The sequence below is a fragment of the Procambarus clarkii genome, chromosome 5, assembly GCF_040958095.1.
Source record: "Procambarus clarkii isolate CNS0578487 chromosome 5, FALCON_Pclarkii_2.0, whole genome shotgun sequence".
NCBI lineage: Eukaryota > Metazoa > Arthropoda > Malacostraca > Decapoda > Cambaridae > Procambarus > Procambarus clarkii.
The window spans coordinates 8,722,572-8,740,071 of record NC_091154.1 but is presented as its reverse complement, the minus strand read 5'-3'; the positions used below and the strand labels follow the sequence as shown (position 1 = coordinate 8,740,071).

Sequence of the window (17,500 nt, the reverse complement as noted above, 5' to 3'; positions counted from 1 at the left end):
CACTCTGACACTAAAAAAGTTCTTTCTAATATCTCTGTGGCTCATTTGGGCACTCAGTTTCCACCTGTGTCCCCTTGTGCGTGTTCCCCTTGTGTTAAATAGACTGTCTTTATCTACCCTATCAATCCCCTTCAGAATCTTGAATGTGGTGATCATGTCCCCCCTAACTCTTCTGTCTTCCAGCGAAGTGAGGTTTAATTCCCGTAGTCTCTCCTCGTAGCTCATACCTCTCAGCTCGGGTACTAGTCTGGTGGCAAACCTTTGAACCTTTTCCAGTTTAGTCTTATCCTTGACTAGATATGGACTCCATGCTGGAGCTGCATACTCCAGGATTGGTCTGACATATGTGGTATATAATGTTCTATAAGATTCCTTACACAAGTTTCTAAAGGCCGTTCGTATGTTAGCCAACCTGGCATATGCTGCTGATGTTATCCTCTTGATATGAGCTTCAGGGGACGGGTCTGGCGTGATATCAACCCCCAGGTCTTTCTCTCTCTCGGACTCTTGAAGTATTTCATCTCCCAAGTGATACCTTGTATCTGGTCTCCTGCTTCCTACACCTATCTTCATTACATTACATTTGCTTGGATTAAACTCTAACAGCCATTTGTTCGACCATTCCTGCAGCTTGTCCAGGACTTCTTGAAGCCTCAAGCTGTCCTCCTCTGTCTTAATCCTTCTCATAATTTTGGCGTCGTCAGCAAACATTGAGAGGAATGAGTCTATACCCTCTGGGAGATCATTTACGTATATCAGAAACAGGATAGGTCCAAGTACAGAGCCCTGTGGGACTCCACTGGTGACTTCACGCCAGTCTGAGGTCTCACCCCTCACTGTAACTCTCTGCTTCCTATTGTTTAGGTACTCCCTTATCCACTGGAGCACCTTACCAGTTACTCCTGCCTGTTTCTCTAGCTTATGCATCAACCTTTTATGGGGTACTGTGTCAAAGGCTTTCCGACAGTCCAAAAAAATGCAGTCCGCCCATCCTTCTCTTTCTTGTTTAATCTTTGTCACCTGTGTCCGTGTGTCTGCCATTGTGTCTGTGTGTCTGCCATTGTGTCTGTGTGTCTGCCATTGTGTCTGTGTGTCTGCCATTGTGTCTGTGTGTCTACCATTGTGTCTGTGTCTCTGCCATTGTGTCTGTGTGTCTGCCATTGTGTCTGAGTGTCTGCCATTGTGTCTGTGTGTCTACCATTGTGTCTGTGTGTCTACCATTGTGTCTGTACTCACCTATGTACTCACCTATATGTGCTTGCAGGATCGAGCATTGACTCTTGGATCCCGCCTTTCTAGCTATCGGTTGTTTACAGCAATGACTCCTGTCCCATTTCCCTATCATACCTAGTTTTAAAAGTATAAATAGTATTTGCTTCCACAACCTGTTCCCCAAGTGCATTCCATTTTTCTACTACTCTCACGCTAAAAGAAAACTTCCTAACATCTCTGTGACTCATCTGAGTTTCCAGTTTCCACCCATGTCCCCTCGTTCTGTTATTATTACGTGTGAACATTTCATCTATTTCCACTTTGTCAATTCCCCTGAGTATTTTATATGTCCCTATCATATCTCCTCTCTCCCTTCTTTTCTCTAGTGTCGTAAGGTTCAGTTCCTTCAGCCGCTCTTCATATCCCATCCCTCGTAGCTCTGGGACAAGCCTCGTCGCAAACCTCTGAACCTTCTCCAGTTTCTTTATGTGTTTCTTCAGGTGGGGGCTCCATGATGGCGCGGCATACTCTAAGACGGGTCTCACGTAGGCAGTGTAAAGCGCCCTAAAAGCTTCCTCATTTAGGTTTCTGAATGAAGTTCTAATTTTCGCCAGTGTAGAGTACGCTGCTGTCGTTATCCTATTTATATGTGCCTCAGGAGTTAGATTAGGTGTCACATCCACTCCCAGGTCTCTTTCTCGAATCGTTACAGGTAGGCTGTTCCCCTTCATTGTGTACTGTCCCTTTGGTCTCCTGTCACCTGATCCCATTTCCATAACTTTACATTTACTGGTGTTAAACTCCAGTAGCCATTTCCCTGACCATCTCTGCAGCCTGTTTAAGTCCTCTTGGAGGATCCTACAATCCTCGTCTGTCACAACTCTTCTCATTAATTTTGCGTCATCTGCAAACATTGACATGTATGATTCCACTCCTGTAAACATATCATTTACGTAAATTAGAAAGAGGATTGGTCCCAGCACCGATCCTTGAGGTACTCCACTTGTTACTGTTCGCCAGTCCGACTTTTCGCCCCTTACCATTACCCTCTGGCTCCTTCCTGTTAGGTAGTTCTTCACCCATACTAGGGCCTTTCCGCTTACTCCTGCCTGCCTCTCAAGTTTGTATAGCAGTCTCATGTGCGGTACCGTATCAAAGGCCTTTTGGCAGTCAAGAAATATGCAGTCTGCCCAGCCTTCTCTGTCCTGCCTTATCCTTGTTACTTTGTCATAGAATTCTAAAAGGTTTGTTAGGCATGATTTCCCTGTCCAGAACCCATGTTGGTGCTTGTTTACAAACCCAATGCTCTCCAGGTGCTCAACAAGTCTTAGCCTAATTATTCTTTCAAGTATTTTGCAGGGGATGCTTGTCAGTGATACGGGTCTGTAGTTAAGTGCCTCCTCCCTATCACCCTTTTTGAAAATCGGTACGACATTTGCCTCCTTCCAGCAACTGGGCAATTCTCCCGACATAAGTGACTCATTAAAGATCATTGCCAGAGGCACGCTGAGAGCCTGCGCTGCCTCTTTGAGTATCCACGGTGATACTTTGTCTGGTCCAACAGCTTTATTTGCATCCAGTGTTGTCAACTGTTTCATTACATCCTCTGCTGTCACCTCTATATCCGATAGTCTTTCATCTTGGGTAATCTCTTCTAACAATGGGAGCTGCTCAGGCTCGGTTGTGAACACTCCATGGAATTTTGCATTCAGTACCTCGCAGATTTCCTTGTCGCTTTCTGTATATGCCCCTTCTGTTTTCCTCAGTCTTGTCACTTGGTCATTTACCGACATCTTCCTTCTTACATGGCTATGTAGTAATTTTGGTTGCTTTTTCGCTTTGACTGCAATATCGTTCTCATAATTTCTTTCCGACACTCGTCTTATGTTAATGTAATCATTCCTAGCTCTGTTACATCTAATCCTGTTGTCCTCTGTCCTTTGTCTTCTGTACTTCCTCCACTCCCTCCTGCTTCTCACCTTTGCTTCCTGACAGCTTGCTTCCTTCCTTGTGTCTGTGTGTCTACCATTGTGTCTGAGTGTCTGCCATTGTGTCTGTGTGTCTACCATTGTGTCTGTGTGTCTACCATTGTGTCTGTGTGTCTAGCATTGTGTCTGAGTGTCTGCCATTGTGTCTGAGTGTCTGCCATTGTGTCTGTGTGTCTACCATTGTGTCTGCGTGTCTACCATTGTGTCTGAGTGTCTGCCATTGTGTCTGAGTGTCTGCCATTGTGTCTGTGTGTCTACCATTGTGTCTGTGTGTCTACCATTGTGTCTGTGTGTCTACCATTGTGTCTGAGTGTCTGCCATTGTGTCTGAGTGTCAGCCATTGTGTCTGTGTGTCTGCCATTGTGTCTGTGTGTCTGCCATTGTGTCTGAGTGTCAGCCATTGTGTCTGAGTGTCTGCCATTGTGTCTGTGTGTCTGCCATTGTGTCTGTGTGTCTACCATTGTGTCTGTGTGTCTGCCATTGTGTCTGTGTGTCTACCATTGTGTCTGTGTGTCTACCATTGTGTCTGTGTGTCTACCATTGTGTCTGTGTGTCTACCATTGTGTCTGAGTGTCAGCCATTGTGTCTGTGTGTCTGCCATTGTGTCTGAGTGTCTGCCATTGTGTCTGAGTGTCAGCCATTGTGTCTGTGTGTCTACCATTGTGTCTGTGTGTCTACCATTGTGTCTGTGTGTCTACCATTGTGTCTGTGTGTCTGCCATTGTGTCTGTGTGTCTGCCATTGTGTCTGTGTGTCTGCCATTGTGTCTGTGTGTCTGTGTGTCTACCATTGTGTCTGTGTGTCTGCCATTGTGTCTGAGTGTCTGCCATTGTGTCTGAGTGTCTGCCATTGTGTCTGTGTGTCTACCATTGTGTCTGAGTGTCTGCCATTTTGTCTGTGTGTCTGCCATTGTGTCTGTGTGTCTGCCATTGTGTGTTTACTAAAATTATAATGTCAATACATGCACTAACAACATTCCTGTTTCTTCTTTTGCAGTTTCTGACAAAGAAATCAAGCAATGGTGAGTAAATCAATAAAATATATATATATATATATATATATATATATATATATATATATATATATATATATATATATATATATATATATATATATATATATATATATATATATATATATATATGTTCAGTACTTTGTATAAACGTTGGAGAATGTGTGGATTTATCTCTTGTGTTTCTCTATCCTGTCAAATATTAACTAAAAACAGCGCAGGTGAGTGTGAGCTAAGTTGATCATTGATATACAACAGTTTACCTGACTGTAGTACAAACACTATATAGCAACACTCTACACACACACACACACACACACACACACACACACACACACACACACACACACACACACACACACACACACACACACACACACACACACAGATGAGAAACCCATGGTTTAATCAGAGATGTAAGCTAGCTAAGCAGCAAAGTAAAAGGGCATGGAGAAACTATTGAAATAACAGGACACTGGAGAGCAGAGAAAGATACCAGAATGCCAGGAATGAATATGTCAGGATGAGAAGAGAGGCAGAAAGACAATACGAAAATGACATCGCAAGCAAGGCAAAGACTCAGCCTAAATTGCTGCATAGCCACATCAGGAGAAAAAAACAGTAAAGGAACAGGTTATGAAATTAAGGATAGGGGCAGAAGGATTCACTACAAACGACAAGGAAGTGTGTGAGGAACTGAATAAGAAATTCCAGGAGGTCTTCACCTTAGAGCAAGGAGAAATTCCAGAGATAAGAGAGGGAATAGCTAACCAGGAACCACTGGAAGAGTTTGAGATTACCAGCGGGGAAGTAAGGAAGTGTTTACTAGAGTTGGATGTGACAAAGGCTATAGGCACAGATGGAATCTCCCCTTGGATACTAAAGGAAGGAGCAGAAGAACTGTGCCTCCAACTCTCCATAGTGTATAACAAATCACTGGCAACAGGGGAACTGCCAGATATTTGGAAAGCAGCTAACGTAGTCCCGATATACAAGAAAGGGGATAGACAGGAGGCACTGAACTACAGGCCAGTGTCCCTAACCTGCATACCATGCAAGCTGATGGAGAAGATTGTGCGAAGAAAGCTAGTGGAGCACCTGGAGCGAAGGAACTTTGTAACACAGCATCAACATGGGTTCAGGGATGGCAGGTCCTGCCTCACAGGGTTACTTGAATTCTACGACCAGGCAACAAAAATAAGACAAGAAAGAGAAGGGTGGGCAGACTGCATATTTTTGGATTGTCAGAAAGCCTTTGATACAGTGCCACACAAGAGGCTAGTGAAAAAGTTGAAGATGCAGGCTGGAGTGAAAGGGAAGGTACTCCGGTGGATAGAGGGTAGTAGGCAGGCATCCTTCAGTCTCGGGAGACTATGGAGTTGCGCCCTAGTTGTCAATCCTGGTGCAGCGTCTGGTGTGACTGATGAGACCAATCCCAGAGTGGCAGTCCATCCCACACCGAGCACAAACGAAGTCCGATTCTGGTCTGTCTTCCTGGCTACCGGCTTTCCTTCTCTGTCTCTTTGCCTCCGATTCCTTGGCAAGTGACTCCTCGAACTTGGAGAGACCTCTTTGAACAGACTGCCTCCAGGCTGAACGGTCTGCAGCCTGTGTCTCCCATATAGCTAGATCGACGTTCATGGCTTTCAGGTCCCTTTTGCATACGTCTTTGTACCGTAGCTGGGGCTTGCCTGTTGGACGCTTTCCCTGCCTCAGCTCTCCATACAGGAGATCCTTGGGGATCCTGCCGTCGCCCATTCGCACAACGTGCCCGAGCCAGCGCATTCGTCTCTGTTTCAGCATTGTGTACATGCTGGTGATTCTTGCTCTCCCCAAGACGTTGTTGTTTGTCACCTTGTCCTGCCAGGTGATGTCCAAGATGTGTCGAAGGCAGCGCATGTGGTAGGCATTCAGCCGTCTTTCCTGACGGGCGCGGAGTGTCCAAGACTCACTGCCATAAAAGAGAGTGCTCAGGACACAGGATCTGTAAACCTGAATCTTAGTATACTCAGTTAGTCTATTGTTGGCCCACACTCTCTTTGTCAGTCTGGACATGGTAGTAGATGCCTTACCGATGCGTTTGTTTAGCTCCGTATCAAGAGAGAGGGAGTCAGAGATTGTGGAGCCCAGGTACACGAAGTCGTGAACAACTTCCAGTTTGGAATCAGAGATGCCGATGTCAGGTGGGGAGTCCACTCCTTGTCCCATGACTTGTGTTTTCTTCAGACTGATGGTGAGTCCGAAAGCCTGAGAGGCCTCGCTGAAGCGGGTTATGAGCCGTTGGAGGTCTTCAGCTGAGTGGGCAGTGACTGCTGCGTCGTCGGCAAAGAGGAAGTCGCGCAGACACCTCAGCCGAACCTTTGTCTTGGCTCTCAGCCTGGCGAGGTTAAAGAGCTTTCCATCCGACCTGATCCGGAGGTAAATGCCTTCCGTGACAGATAGATAGGTGGATACAGGAGTACCTAAGTAACAGGAGACAACGAGTCAGTGTGAGGCGTGAGGTCTCAGATTGGCGAGACGTTACGAGTGGAGTCCCGCAGGGGTCAGTCCTTGAACCTATACTGTTTCTGATATATGTAAATGATCTCCCAGAGGGTATACAATCGTTCCTCTCAATGTTTGCTGATTGTGAGAATTTTCATCATAAGTGATACTAGTACATCCGTTAACTTTAACTGAAAGTCTAGATGTGTTTCCTGAGGAAGGAACTGCTTAGCTAACACACTTAGTGTAGTAAGCAGCTCATTCCCCACTCTTGACTAGGCGCGAACAAACGCCGAGATCTCAAAAGTTTGAGATCCCTTTCACTAGGCCGTCGACCTTCACCAATCGCTGTAGTGAGTCTTAGGAGCAGGTCACTGGTCCTCACAACATAACGTTAGTTGTGTGTGGTGCTATGGACTCAGCTCGAGGCTCAAGAAGCAGCCTCAGATTATTAGCAATAATATATTCAAGCAGCGTGGCAGAACAATCATCAACAGTGTGGGAAGTAATGAAAGACAGTTGTAACTTAACAACACAGTTTATTCAACAAAATACTAACTACTACGACACCAGAAACATAACTGACATAACTCGAAATCCTTCCTGTGACAACTTTACAACAGGTAGGATTTCAACACCAGCCACAACACCAGCCATGAGTAGAGTTACAGGATCCTTCCTGTAATCACGTTGTGTTGGATAAATGAACTAACCTGACCAGTACCGAGTCTTCACAGAGGCAGTCAAGCAATAAGACACTAATCTATCATCACCAGTGTAACAACAACATGGTAGGTCAGCAGACACGCCTCCAGTAACCTGCTATGAGTTACTTCACGCTGCTGGCAGCCCTGCCCACCCCCCTGCAGTAGCAGTAGCAATACAATCAAACTAGTAGTCTATCAGTGACGGTACAATGACTAATGGGGTTACTGGCCACTCCAGCAACAATCCTTAATCAAATTCTTACGTTAAGACTTCGTCCCCTCGGATGATCAACAATCAATGACTAATTGATGACGTTAATATTAATAACGACACTTACGTTAACTAAATGTTGTCTGCCACACACACGTCTGACTGTACAACTGTCACTAGTTACTCGGGATTACACACTCTACCCGTCGAGTGATCAGTGAGTAATCTCCATTAATCCCTGCCCTACAGACAGCTAATTAATCCCAGTACGAGTTACGTTATCAGTTACTATCACCCACGCGATAGCTTACCACCATTCTATGTCCAAAGTGCTAAGATGACGGTAACCACCCTTGACTACCTCCAGCAATTAATGACTATCTCAAAGATCAATAATTAATTACAAACGAATTCGTTACCTTTTACGTTGCCTCAACATCATTGAAATAAAAGTCCCTCTGGGGGCCACACACCCCACATACCCACATTTAGGGAGCCGGTCGGCCGAGCGGACAGCACGCTGGACTTGTGATCCTGTGGTCTCGGGTTCGATCCCAGGCGCCGGCGAGAAACAATGGGCAGAGTTTCTTTCACCCTATGCCCCTGTTACCTAGCAGTATAATAGGAACCTGGGTGTTAGTCAGCTGTCACGGGCTGCTTCCTGGGGGTAGAGGCCTGGTCGAGGACCGGGCCGCGGGGACACTAAAGCCCCGAAATCATCTCAAGATAACCTCAAGATAGATATAACCCCTATGAACTCAGGGGGACAAGTTCACTATCCCACGGACCGATAACTAGTCACCACATCTACGTTACTTAAGAATGACTTTACTCTCCCAAGAGTCAATCATATTACTTGTCTATCTTGAGGTTATCTTGAGATGATTTCGGGGCTTTAGTGTCCCCGCGGCCCGGTCATCGACCAGGCCTCCACCCCCAGGAAGCAGCCCGTGACAGCTGACTAACACCCAGGTACCTATTTACTGCTAGGTAACAGGGGTATTCAGGGTGAAAGAAACTTTGCCCATTTGTTTCTGTCTCGTGCGGGAATCGAACCCGCGCCACAGAATTACGAGTCCTGCGCGCTATCCACCAGGCTACGAGTCTAACTGACAGCTACTTAATAACAGGCGATAAGTTAATGCAACAATGCAGCCTTCGTGTGAGTGGATCAAACCCTGATGTGAGTGTTAACTACCTTGGCTTCTGTAAACCCTTAATTACCTGTCTATTTGACAGATAATTTGCAACAGACAGTACCTAAGTGCAAGCCTTCAGTCCTCACGGAATACCTGCAACACTGACGTCCCCTGAAGTGGCTGCTTTGGCGCCAATCACTTCAACGACCAAATCAGCTGTTCCTTGGAAAATAATTAACCCAAACATATCTTACGTTAACTTAAATTGTCTAATGAAAAATTCCTCTTAAGCAATGGGAGTTCCCTTAGTGACGTTACGTTAATTGCCTCTCAATCAACATTTAGTGAATACTGGACTTTGATGACAACCTTTGATGACTTTGATGACATTGATGACACAGAATAATAACACTAAGTGCTCGTCCTAATGATGAGTTCACCCATCATTGGTGACACAGTATATCAACACTCGATGGTTTAAACCAATTACAACCCGTTTGCAATTAACAATCACTGCAGAACACCAATAATAACACACTCGGTGATCTAAACATCAGAACACGGCCAGAACAGTTTACTGAATCACAGCAATAACCCACACACAGCTTCGTGACACTATAATTATATACCGTACCTGGTGACCTCACCTGTAACTCTCTGCTCTTAAACACTAATGTGGAACACTGAGAAGATAATATTCTCCTAAACCAACTTGGGCTCGTGATTACACATCCCAATGATCAATAATTACTCCCGTGAATTTACATTACTCAACCAAGCGATCACACGCGACCGCGGCGCTACTGACTCTTCGACACACATCCACCAAAATTACGTTAATTAAACAGGTCAGTCACGTACATATATAATTAAACAGGTGAGTCACGTACATATATAATTAAACAGGTGAGTCACGTACATATATAATTAAACAGGTGAGTCACGTACATATATAATTAACACGTGTCACACTACAGGAAAACACAACACTGGTAGACAAACAGACATTAGTAACACTCCACAATATCCAATGCCAGGAAATCTCCCGGTGTTACATAAGTCACTCTACCTTAAAATGATGACGGGAACTGGACCTCCTGAAGTGGACTTCACATGTGGACATGATGACACAATTCATCTAGAAATATAATCAACTCAAATCTCTCCAGTATGGAGTATAAACCACTCTTGGGCGGACTTTTCGGTCCTATTTCTAATACACTTTGTATGCGTTTCCCCGTGTGTCCAAACACACACACACACACACACACACACACACACACACACACACACACACACACACACACACACACACACACACACACACACACACACACACACACACGCCTGCTCACGTACACTCAGTTCAAACCCATCTTGACTGACAAGATGTTAAAACACAGCAACAATTTAAAACATTACAGCAGTATAAAACAAAAGAGACAGAAGCGCCGGCCTGAAGGACCAACAACAAAGCACAATAGTATGAACAACATGAAATATAACAAGAAACACATCATACAACAAGCCATTAACAAACAAAAGAAAACAAAAAAACAATCACAACACTTAAAGCATAAAATAAAACACACAGGGCAAGGTAACAACACAAAAAACAAATACACGAACAATAACACACACACCAAACCACCCGCCTCGCCACAAACAAAGCGAGAGGCACGGGCACAAACTACAAGAGGGCAAACAAACAGCTAGAAGGGCACACAGTGCAAGAGTAAGCACAGAATTAGGAAATGACGGGACATATTTACCCGGAAACATGTCCCGAGGGAACCGTACATTGAACGCCTCCCAGCGCAACCAGGGGCCTGGACCATCCACCGGGGGGGACCCAGATGGTATCACTCCTGAGGCGAGTGACCGGCACACGCTCCCACACCGAGGGAATCGCCTCATCATGAATGTCCTGCGGCTCCTCGTATATCGGTAACGCAGCTATCCCCCAACCAGTGACCCGACGGCATCACAGACTCTGGCACCACGTCCCCCAAGTCCCTAACGTACTTCCTCGTAGGAGGGAGCCAGACAGAGGGCACCACCACAGGGGCACCACCACAGGGGCACCACCACAGGGGCACCACCACAGGGACACCAGCGTCCACGGGCACACCACCGGACGACCGCCGGGAAACTGAGCAGTGCGCATCCTTCCGTAAGGTCACCACCAGGCCACGCCCAGCACCAGCATCCCCACCATCCCTGGCACCGGAGGCCACTACTCCCCACCGCGGAGAGTCCTCCGGTGGAGAAGGAACAGAAGGCACACCCGAGACATGGACACCATCACCAGCAGGCACCTGGACCTCCGCCACCACTAACCGCAGAGCCAACGACGCATCCGGATCCACTCCGTCAACACCCGAAGACCCACAGTCACTGAATTCCCCCAACATCGGCCCAGGCAGACGACGAACGCCTGGAAAGTTTGGGCTCCGGCCGTAGATCGTCAGAGCCGGAAGCGCACCCAGAAACACGGGCACCACCAGCCGGACGAACCGACGCCCGACACAGAACGGCAGCAGCCTCTACCACAGGGGGAACCAGACCACACACAGCAGGAGGCTCCGCAGCCACCCCAGCACCCAGCAGCCTCTACCACAGGGGGAACCGGACCACACACAGCAGGAGGCTCCGCAGCCACCCCAGCACCCAGCACACTCTACCACAGGGGGAACCAGACCACACACAGCAGGAGGCTCCGCAGCCACTCCAGCACCCAGCACACTCTACCACAGGGGGAACCGGACCACACACAGCAGGAGGCTCCGCAGCCACCCCAGCACCCAGCACACTCTACCACAGGGGGAACCAGACCACACACAGCAGGAGGCTCCGCAGCCACTCCAGCACCCAGCACACTCTACCACAGGGGGAACCGGACCACACACAGCAGGAGGCTCCGCAGCCACCCCAGCACCCAGCACACTCTACCACAGGGGGAACCAGACCACACACAGCAGGAGGCTCCGCAGCCACTCCAGCACCCAGCACACTCTACCACAGGGGGAACCGGACCACACACAGCAGGAGGCTCCGCAGCCACCCCAGCACCCAGCACACTCTACCACAGGGGGAACCAGACCACACACAGCAGGAGGCTCCGCAGCCACTCCAGCACCCAGCACACTCTACCACAGGGGGAACCAGACCACACACAGCAGGAGGCTCCGCAGCCACTCCAGCACCCAGCACACTCTACCACAGGGGGAACCAGACCACACACAGCAGGAGGCTCCGCAGCCACTCCAGCACCCAGCACACTCTACCACAGGGGGAACCAGACCACACACAGCAGGAGGCTCCGCAGCCACCCCAGCACCCAGCACACTCTACCACAGGGGGAACCGGACCACACACAGCAGGAGGCTCCGCAGCCACTCCAGCACCCAGCACACTCTACCACAGGGGGAACCAGACCACACACAGCAGGAGGCTCCGCAGCCACCCCAGCACCCAGCAGCCTCTACCACAGGGGGAACCAGACCACACACAGCAGGAGGCTCCGCAGCCACCCCAGCACCCAGCACACTCTACCACAGGGGGAACCAGACCACACACAGCAGGAGGCTCCGCAGCCACCCCAGCACCCAGCACACTCTACCACAGGGGGAACCAGACCACACACAGCAGGAGGCTCCGCAGCCACCCCAGCACCCAGCACACTCTACCACAGGGGGAACCAGACCACACACAGCAGGAGGCTCCGCAGCCACTCCAGCACCCAGCACACTCTACCACAGGGGGAACCGGACCACACACAGCAGGAGGCTCCGCAGCCACCCCAGCACCCAGCACACTCTACCACAGGGGGAACCGGACCACACACAGCAGGAGGCTCCGCAGCCAACCCAGCACCCAGCACAGCCGGGACCCGAGGTGAGGATGCAGGGCCAGGCGCAGCAGCAGAAGACGAGTGAGCAGATGGCGATGCCTCACAGGGAGCACCAGGAAGGCCCACGGGAGCAGGAGAGCCAGTGACAGGAGCAGGCGTATCATCCGACGGCACCACAACATCCGGAGGAGGGTCTGCGACAACCGGGGGAACGTCGGGCGACGCTGGGGGAGCCTCATCCGCTAACGGGACGTTCACCTCCTCACCCCCGGAGTCCTCCTCCAGAGAGAGTGGCGGGAAATCCTCTTCTCAGAAGAAGTTGACGGGAGCAACCAGAGCCGCATCACACCCGGCAGCCTGATGCCCCATCAGGCCACACCGGAAACAGGTACGGGGTTGCCGGGCATAGTACACCCGGACGTAGTACCCCATAAGCCAGACCGAAGATGGAATATCCGACCGCAGGCGCATCCCCAAGGTGCGAATGTTCGTCCGCCTACCTACATACCTCCCTGAGGAGAGTGTGTTCACCCGCCAACCCGTTCTCGCAAATTTGTAAAGTCAATATTGACTTATTAACTACGTGCATAGGTGATATACTAAACATAATAGATACCCTTAAAAAGATTCATAGAAAACACCGACCTTACCTAACCTTGTTAGTATCTTAAGATAAGCATCTTATTGCTTCGTAATTACAATTATTACTTAACCTATACCTATTATAGGTTAGGTAATAATTGTAATTACGAAGCAATAAGATGCTTATCTTAACATACTAAGTAGGTTAGGTAAGGTCGGTGTTTTCTATGAATCTTTTTAAGGGTATCTATTATGTTAAGTATGTCACCTATGCACATATTTAATAAGTCAATATTGACTTATTAAATTTGCGAGAACGGGTTGCACCCGCACACTGACGACCGCTCCAAACCTCTGAAAGTAACGTCGGAGGAGGTGCTTGGGAAACTCCAGGGGCGCCCCATGCACACTGACATAAGTCAGGGCACCACTACAGTCCGAGATGGACACAGAGCCGGCACCACCCAGCAACGGCAACGAACGCCCTCGTACCGACGGAGAAAGTCACGGTACTCCTCCTCCTTCACGAACTTGATAACAACCCGGTGGGCAGTTACAAGCTCAACACCATAGATGGCCATCATAGGGATACGGAGCATGTCGTACATAACCATTTCTATGTCCGCACATCCAGCACGACCAGTGAACTCCAGGCCCACAGAGTTTATCCACACAACAGGAGGAAGATGGCCTCCCATGGCAAGCTCGCCACGTCAACACGCAGCCAGGCAGCAACAGCAGGGGAGGGGGGGGGCAGAGACGCCCACACCCCTTGGCGACGAAAACGGCAAACACCCCAAACTACCAGAGGCCATGCGACACGTCCGTACCTCACGGCAGCTCCAGGTGGACTCACAAGATGTTAAATAGAGGAGAAATCTCACGCGTTCCGCGCTTCTCAATCACCTGTCTGGTGCTCTAGAGACAATGCGGGCGGATCACCTCACCTCGAATTCAGGCAAAGATATATAATCACCAATACAACACCGGGGTACTTAATTACACAACCAGCTCGTTCAATCATACTACCATGCACACACACCAGCAGGACTGGAGTCAATGGCCACGTCCCCAAGGCGGTTTGGCTGTTACCTCATACCTTGTGGCTGTTACCTCACGCCTCACTAGCCGCTCCTCCGTCTCCCTCACTCTTGCTACACTCTCTAACTATCTCCACAAATGCGCCACAACGGCCATTGTAACATATTTGGCATGCTGACAGCCTCAGCTCTCCGACGGGCCTAAACACGTCATGTCTCGTGTACGGGTAACCAAATCTAGGAGGAGTGCACGGCCACCCACGTGCCCGGTGCACGGGAGCTCCCGTGCACCCCCACACTTGTAGAAGGTTTAGCTGGTGAAGACCCACACACTGATGATGCAAAAAATATGAGGATTAAGACGGAGGACGATAGTAGGAGGCTACAAGATGACCTAGACAGACTGAGTGAATGCTCCAACAAATGGCTGCTAAATTTCAACCCGAGTAAATGCAAAGTAATGAAACTAGGCTGGGGAAACAGGAGGCCAGGCACAGGATACAGAATAGGAGATGAAGTACTTAATGAAACAGACAGAGAGAAAGATCTAGGAGTTGATATCACACCAAACCTGTCTCCTGAAGCCCACATAAGGAGAATAACGTCTGCGGCATATGCGAGGCTGGCTAACATCAGAACAGCGTTCAGGAACCTGTGTAAGGAATCATTCAGAATCTTGTACACCACATATGTAAGACCAATCCTGGAGTATGCAACCCCAGCATGGAGCCCGTACCTTGTCAAGCACAAGACGAAGCTGGAAAAAGTCCAAAGGTATGCTACTAGACTAGTCCCAGAACTAAGAGGCATGAGTTACGAGGAAAGGATCCGGGAAATGCACCTTACGACACTGAAAGACAGAAGAGCTAGGGGAGACATGATCACCACATACAAAATTCTCAGGAGCATTGATAGGGTAGACAAGGATGGATTATTCAACACTGGGGGGACACGAACAAGGGGACACAGGTGGAAACTGAGTACCCACATGAGCCACAGAAACGTTAGAAGGAACTTTTTCAGTGTCAGAGTAGTTAACAGGTGGAATGTATTAGGCAGTGATGTGGTGGAGGCTGACTCCATACACAGTTTACAATGTAGATATGATAGAGCCCAATAGGCTCAGGAACCCAATAGGCTCAAAACAAACAATGCCAAACTGTTGAGAACCAATCAGAAGAGAGCCAACTAAACACCGCCCTCGGGATCATCAAATATTACACCGGCTTTCACCTCCTAGTACGCAACCTACGTGAGACCAGTACTAAAATATGCAGCGCCCCAGTGAGCTCGCATGCTAGCGCTGCCAGCGCGAGCAGGTGAGGGCTTGTAGGTAAACAAAAGCCATTTTTTTTTTTACCTTCCAGGGTTGAGAGAGGAGAGGGGGGGGTGGGGGGGAGGGGTTTGTTTACCTGCAATGAGTATAGTGAGACTGGAGGAGCACTTGAGCACAAGTCTGCAAGCACTCATACTCCTGCACGCACTCTGGGTCCCTGCTGGTGTGTGTGTGTGTGTGTGTGTGTGTGTGTGTGTGTGTGTGTGTGTGTGTGTGTGTGTGTGTGTGTGTGTGTGTGTGTGTGTCTGTGTGTGTGTGTGTGTGTGTGTGTATTCACCTATTTGTACTTGCGGGGGTTGAGCTCTGGCTCTTTGGTCCCGCCTCTCAATTGTCAATCAACAGGTGTACAGATTCCTGAGCCTATTGGGCTCTGTCATATCTACACTTGAAACTGTGTATGGAGTCAGCCTCCACCACATCACCCCCTAATGCATTTCATTTGTCAACCACTCTGACACTAAAAAAGTTCTTTCTAATATCTCTGTGGCTCATTTGGGCACTCAGTTTCCACCTGAGTCCCCTTGTGCGTGTTCCCCTTGTGTTAAACAGCCTGTCTTTATCTACTCTATCAATTCCCTTCAGAATCTTGAATGTGGTGATCATGTCCCCCTAACTCTTCTGTCTTCCAGCGAAGTGAGGTTTAATTCCCGTAGTCTCTCCTCGTAGCTCATACCTCTCAGCTCGGGTACTAGTCTGGTGGCAAACCTTTGAACCTTTTCCAGTTTAGTCTTATCCTTGACTAGATATGGACTCCATGCTGGGGCTGCATACTCCAGGATTGGCCTGACATATGTGGTATACAAATTCTGAATGATTCTTTACACAAGTTTCTGAATGCCGTTCGTATGTTGGCCAGCCTGGCATATGCCGCTGATGTTATCCGCTTGATGTGTGCTGCAGGAGACAGGTCTGGCGTGATATCAACCCCCAAGTCTTTTTCTTTCTCTGACTCCTGAAGAATTTCCTCTCCCAGATGATACCTTGTATCTGGCCTCCTGCTCCCTACACCTATCTTCATTACATTACATTTGGTTGGGTTAAACTCTAACAACCATTTGTTCGACCATTCCTTCAGCTTGTCTAGGTCTTCTTGAAGCCTCAATCAGTCCTCTTCTGTTTTAATCCTTCTCATAATTTTGGCATCGTCCGCAAACATTGAGAGAAATTAATCGATACCCTCCGGGAGATCATTTACATATATCAGAAACAAGATAGGACCGAATACAGAGCCCTGTGGGACTCCACTGGTGACTTCACGCCAATCGGAGGTCTCACCCCTCACCGTAACTCTCTGCTTCCTATTGCTTAGGTACTCCCTTATCCACTGGAGCACCTTACCAGCTACACCTGCCTGTTTCTCCAGCTTATGTACCAGCCTCTTATGCGGTACTGTGTCAAAGGCTTTCCGACAATCCAATCTGTGTGTGTGTGTGTGTGTGTGGATGTGTATGTGTGAGTGTGTGCGTGTGTGTGTGTGTGTGTGTACTCACCTATTTGTGCCTGGAGGATCGAGCATTCACTCTTGGATCCCGCCTTTCCAGCCATCGGTTGTTTACAGCAATGACTCCTGTCCCATTTCTCTATCATACCTGGTTTTAAAATGAGTAATAGTATTTGCTTCCACAACCTGTTCCTGAAGTGCATTCCATTTTCCCACTACTCTCACGCTAAAAGAAAACTTCCTAACATCTCTGTGACTCATCTGAGTTTCAAGCTTCCACCCATGTCCCCTCGTTCTGTTACTATTCCGTGTGAACATTTCGTCTATGTCCACTCTGTCAATCCCCCTGAGTATTTTATACGTTCCTATCATATCCCCCCTCTCCCTTCTTTTTCTAGTGTGGTAAGATTCAGTTCCTTCAGGCGCTCTTCATATCCCATCCCTCGTAACGCTTGGACAAGCCTCGTCGCAAACTTCTGAACCTTTTTCCAGTTTC

General features: G+C 48.5%; 1 protein-coding gene across 2 annotated transcripts in view; it reads left to right on the top strand.

Annotated features, from left to right (window-relative positions):
* The window catches only part of LOC123765464 (frequenin-2), a 272,809-nt gene that overhangs the window by 199,371 nt on the left and 55,938 nt on the right, over window positions 1-17,500 (top strand). For both annotated transcript variants that reach the window (XM_069339184.1, XM_069339177.1), the window contains exon 2: window positions 4,196-4,220. In XM_069339184.1, the coding sequence (XP_069195285.1) occupies window positions 4,196-4,220 (25 nt within the window). The remainder of the gene's footprint in view (window positions 1-4,195; window positions 4,221-17,500) is intronic.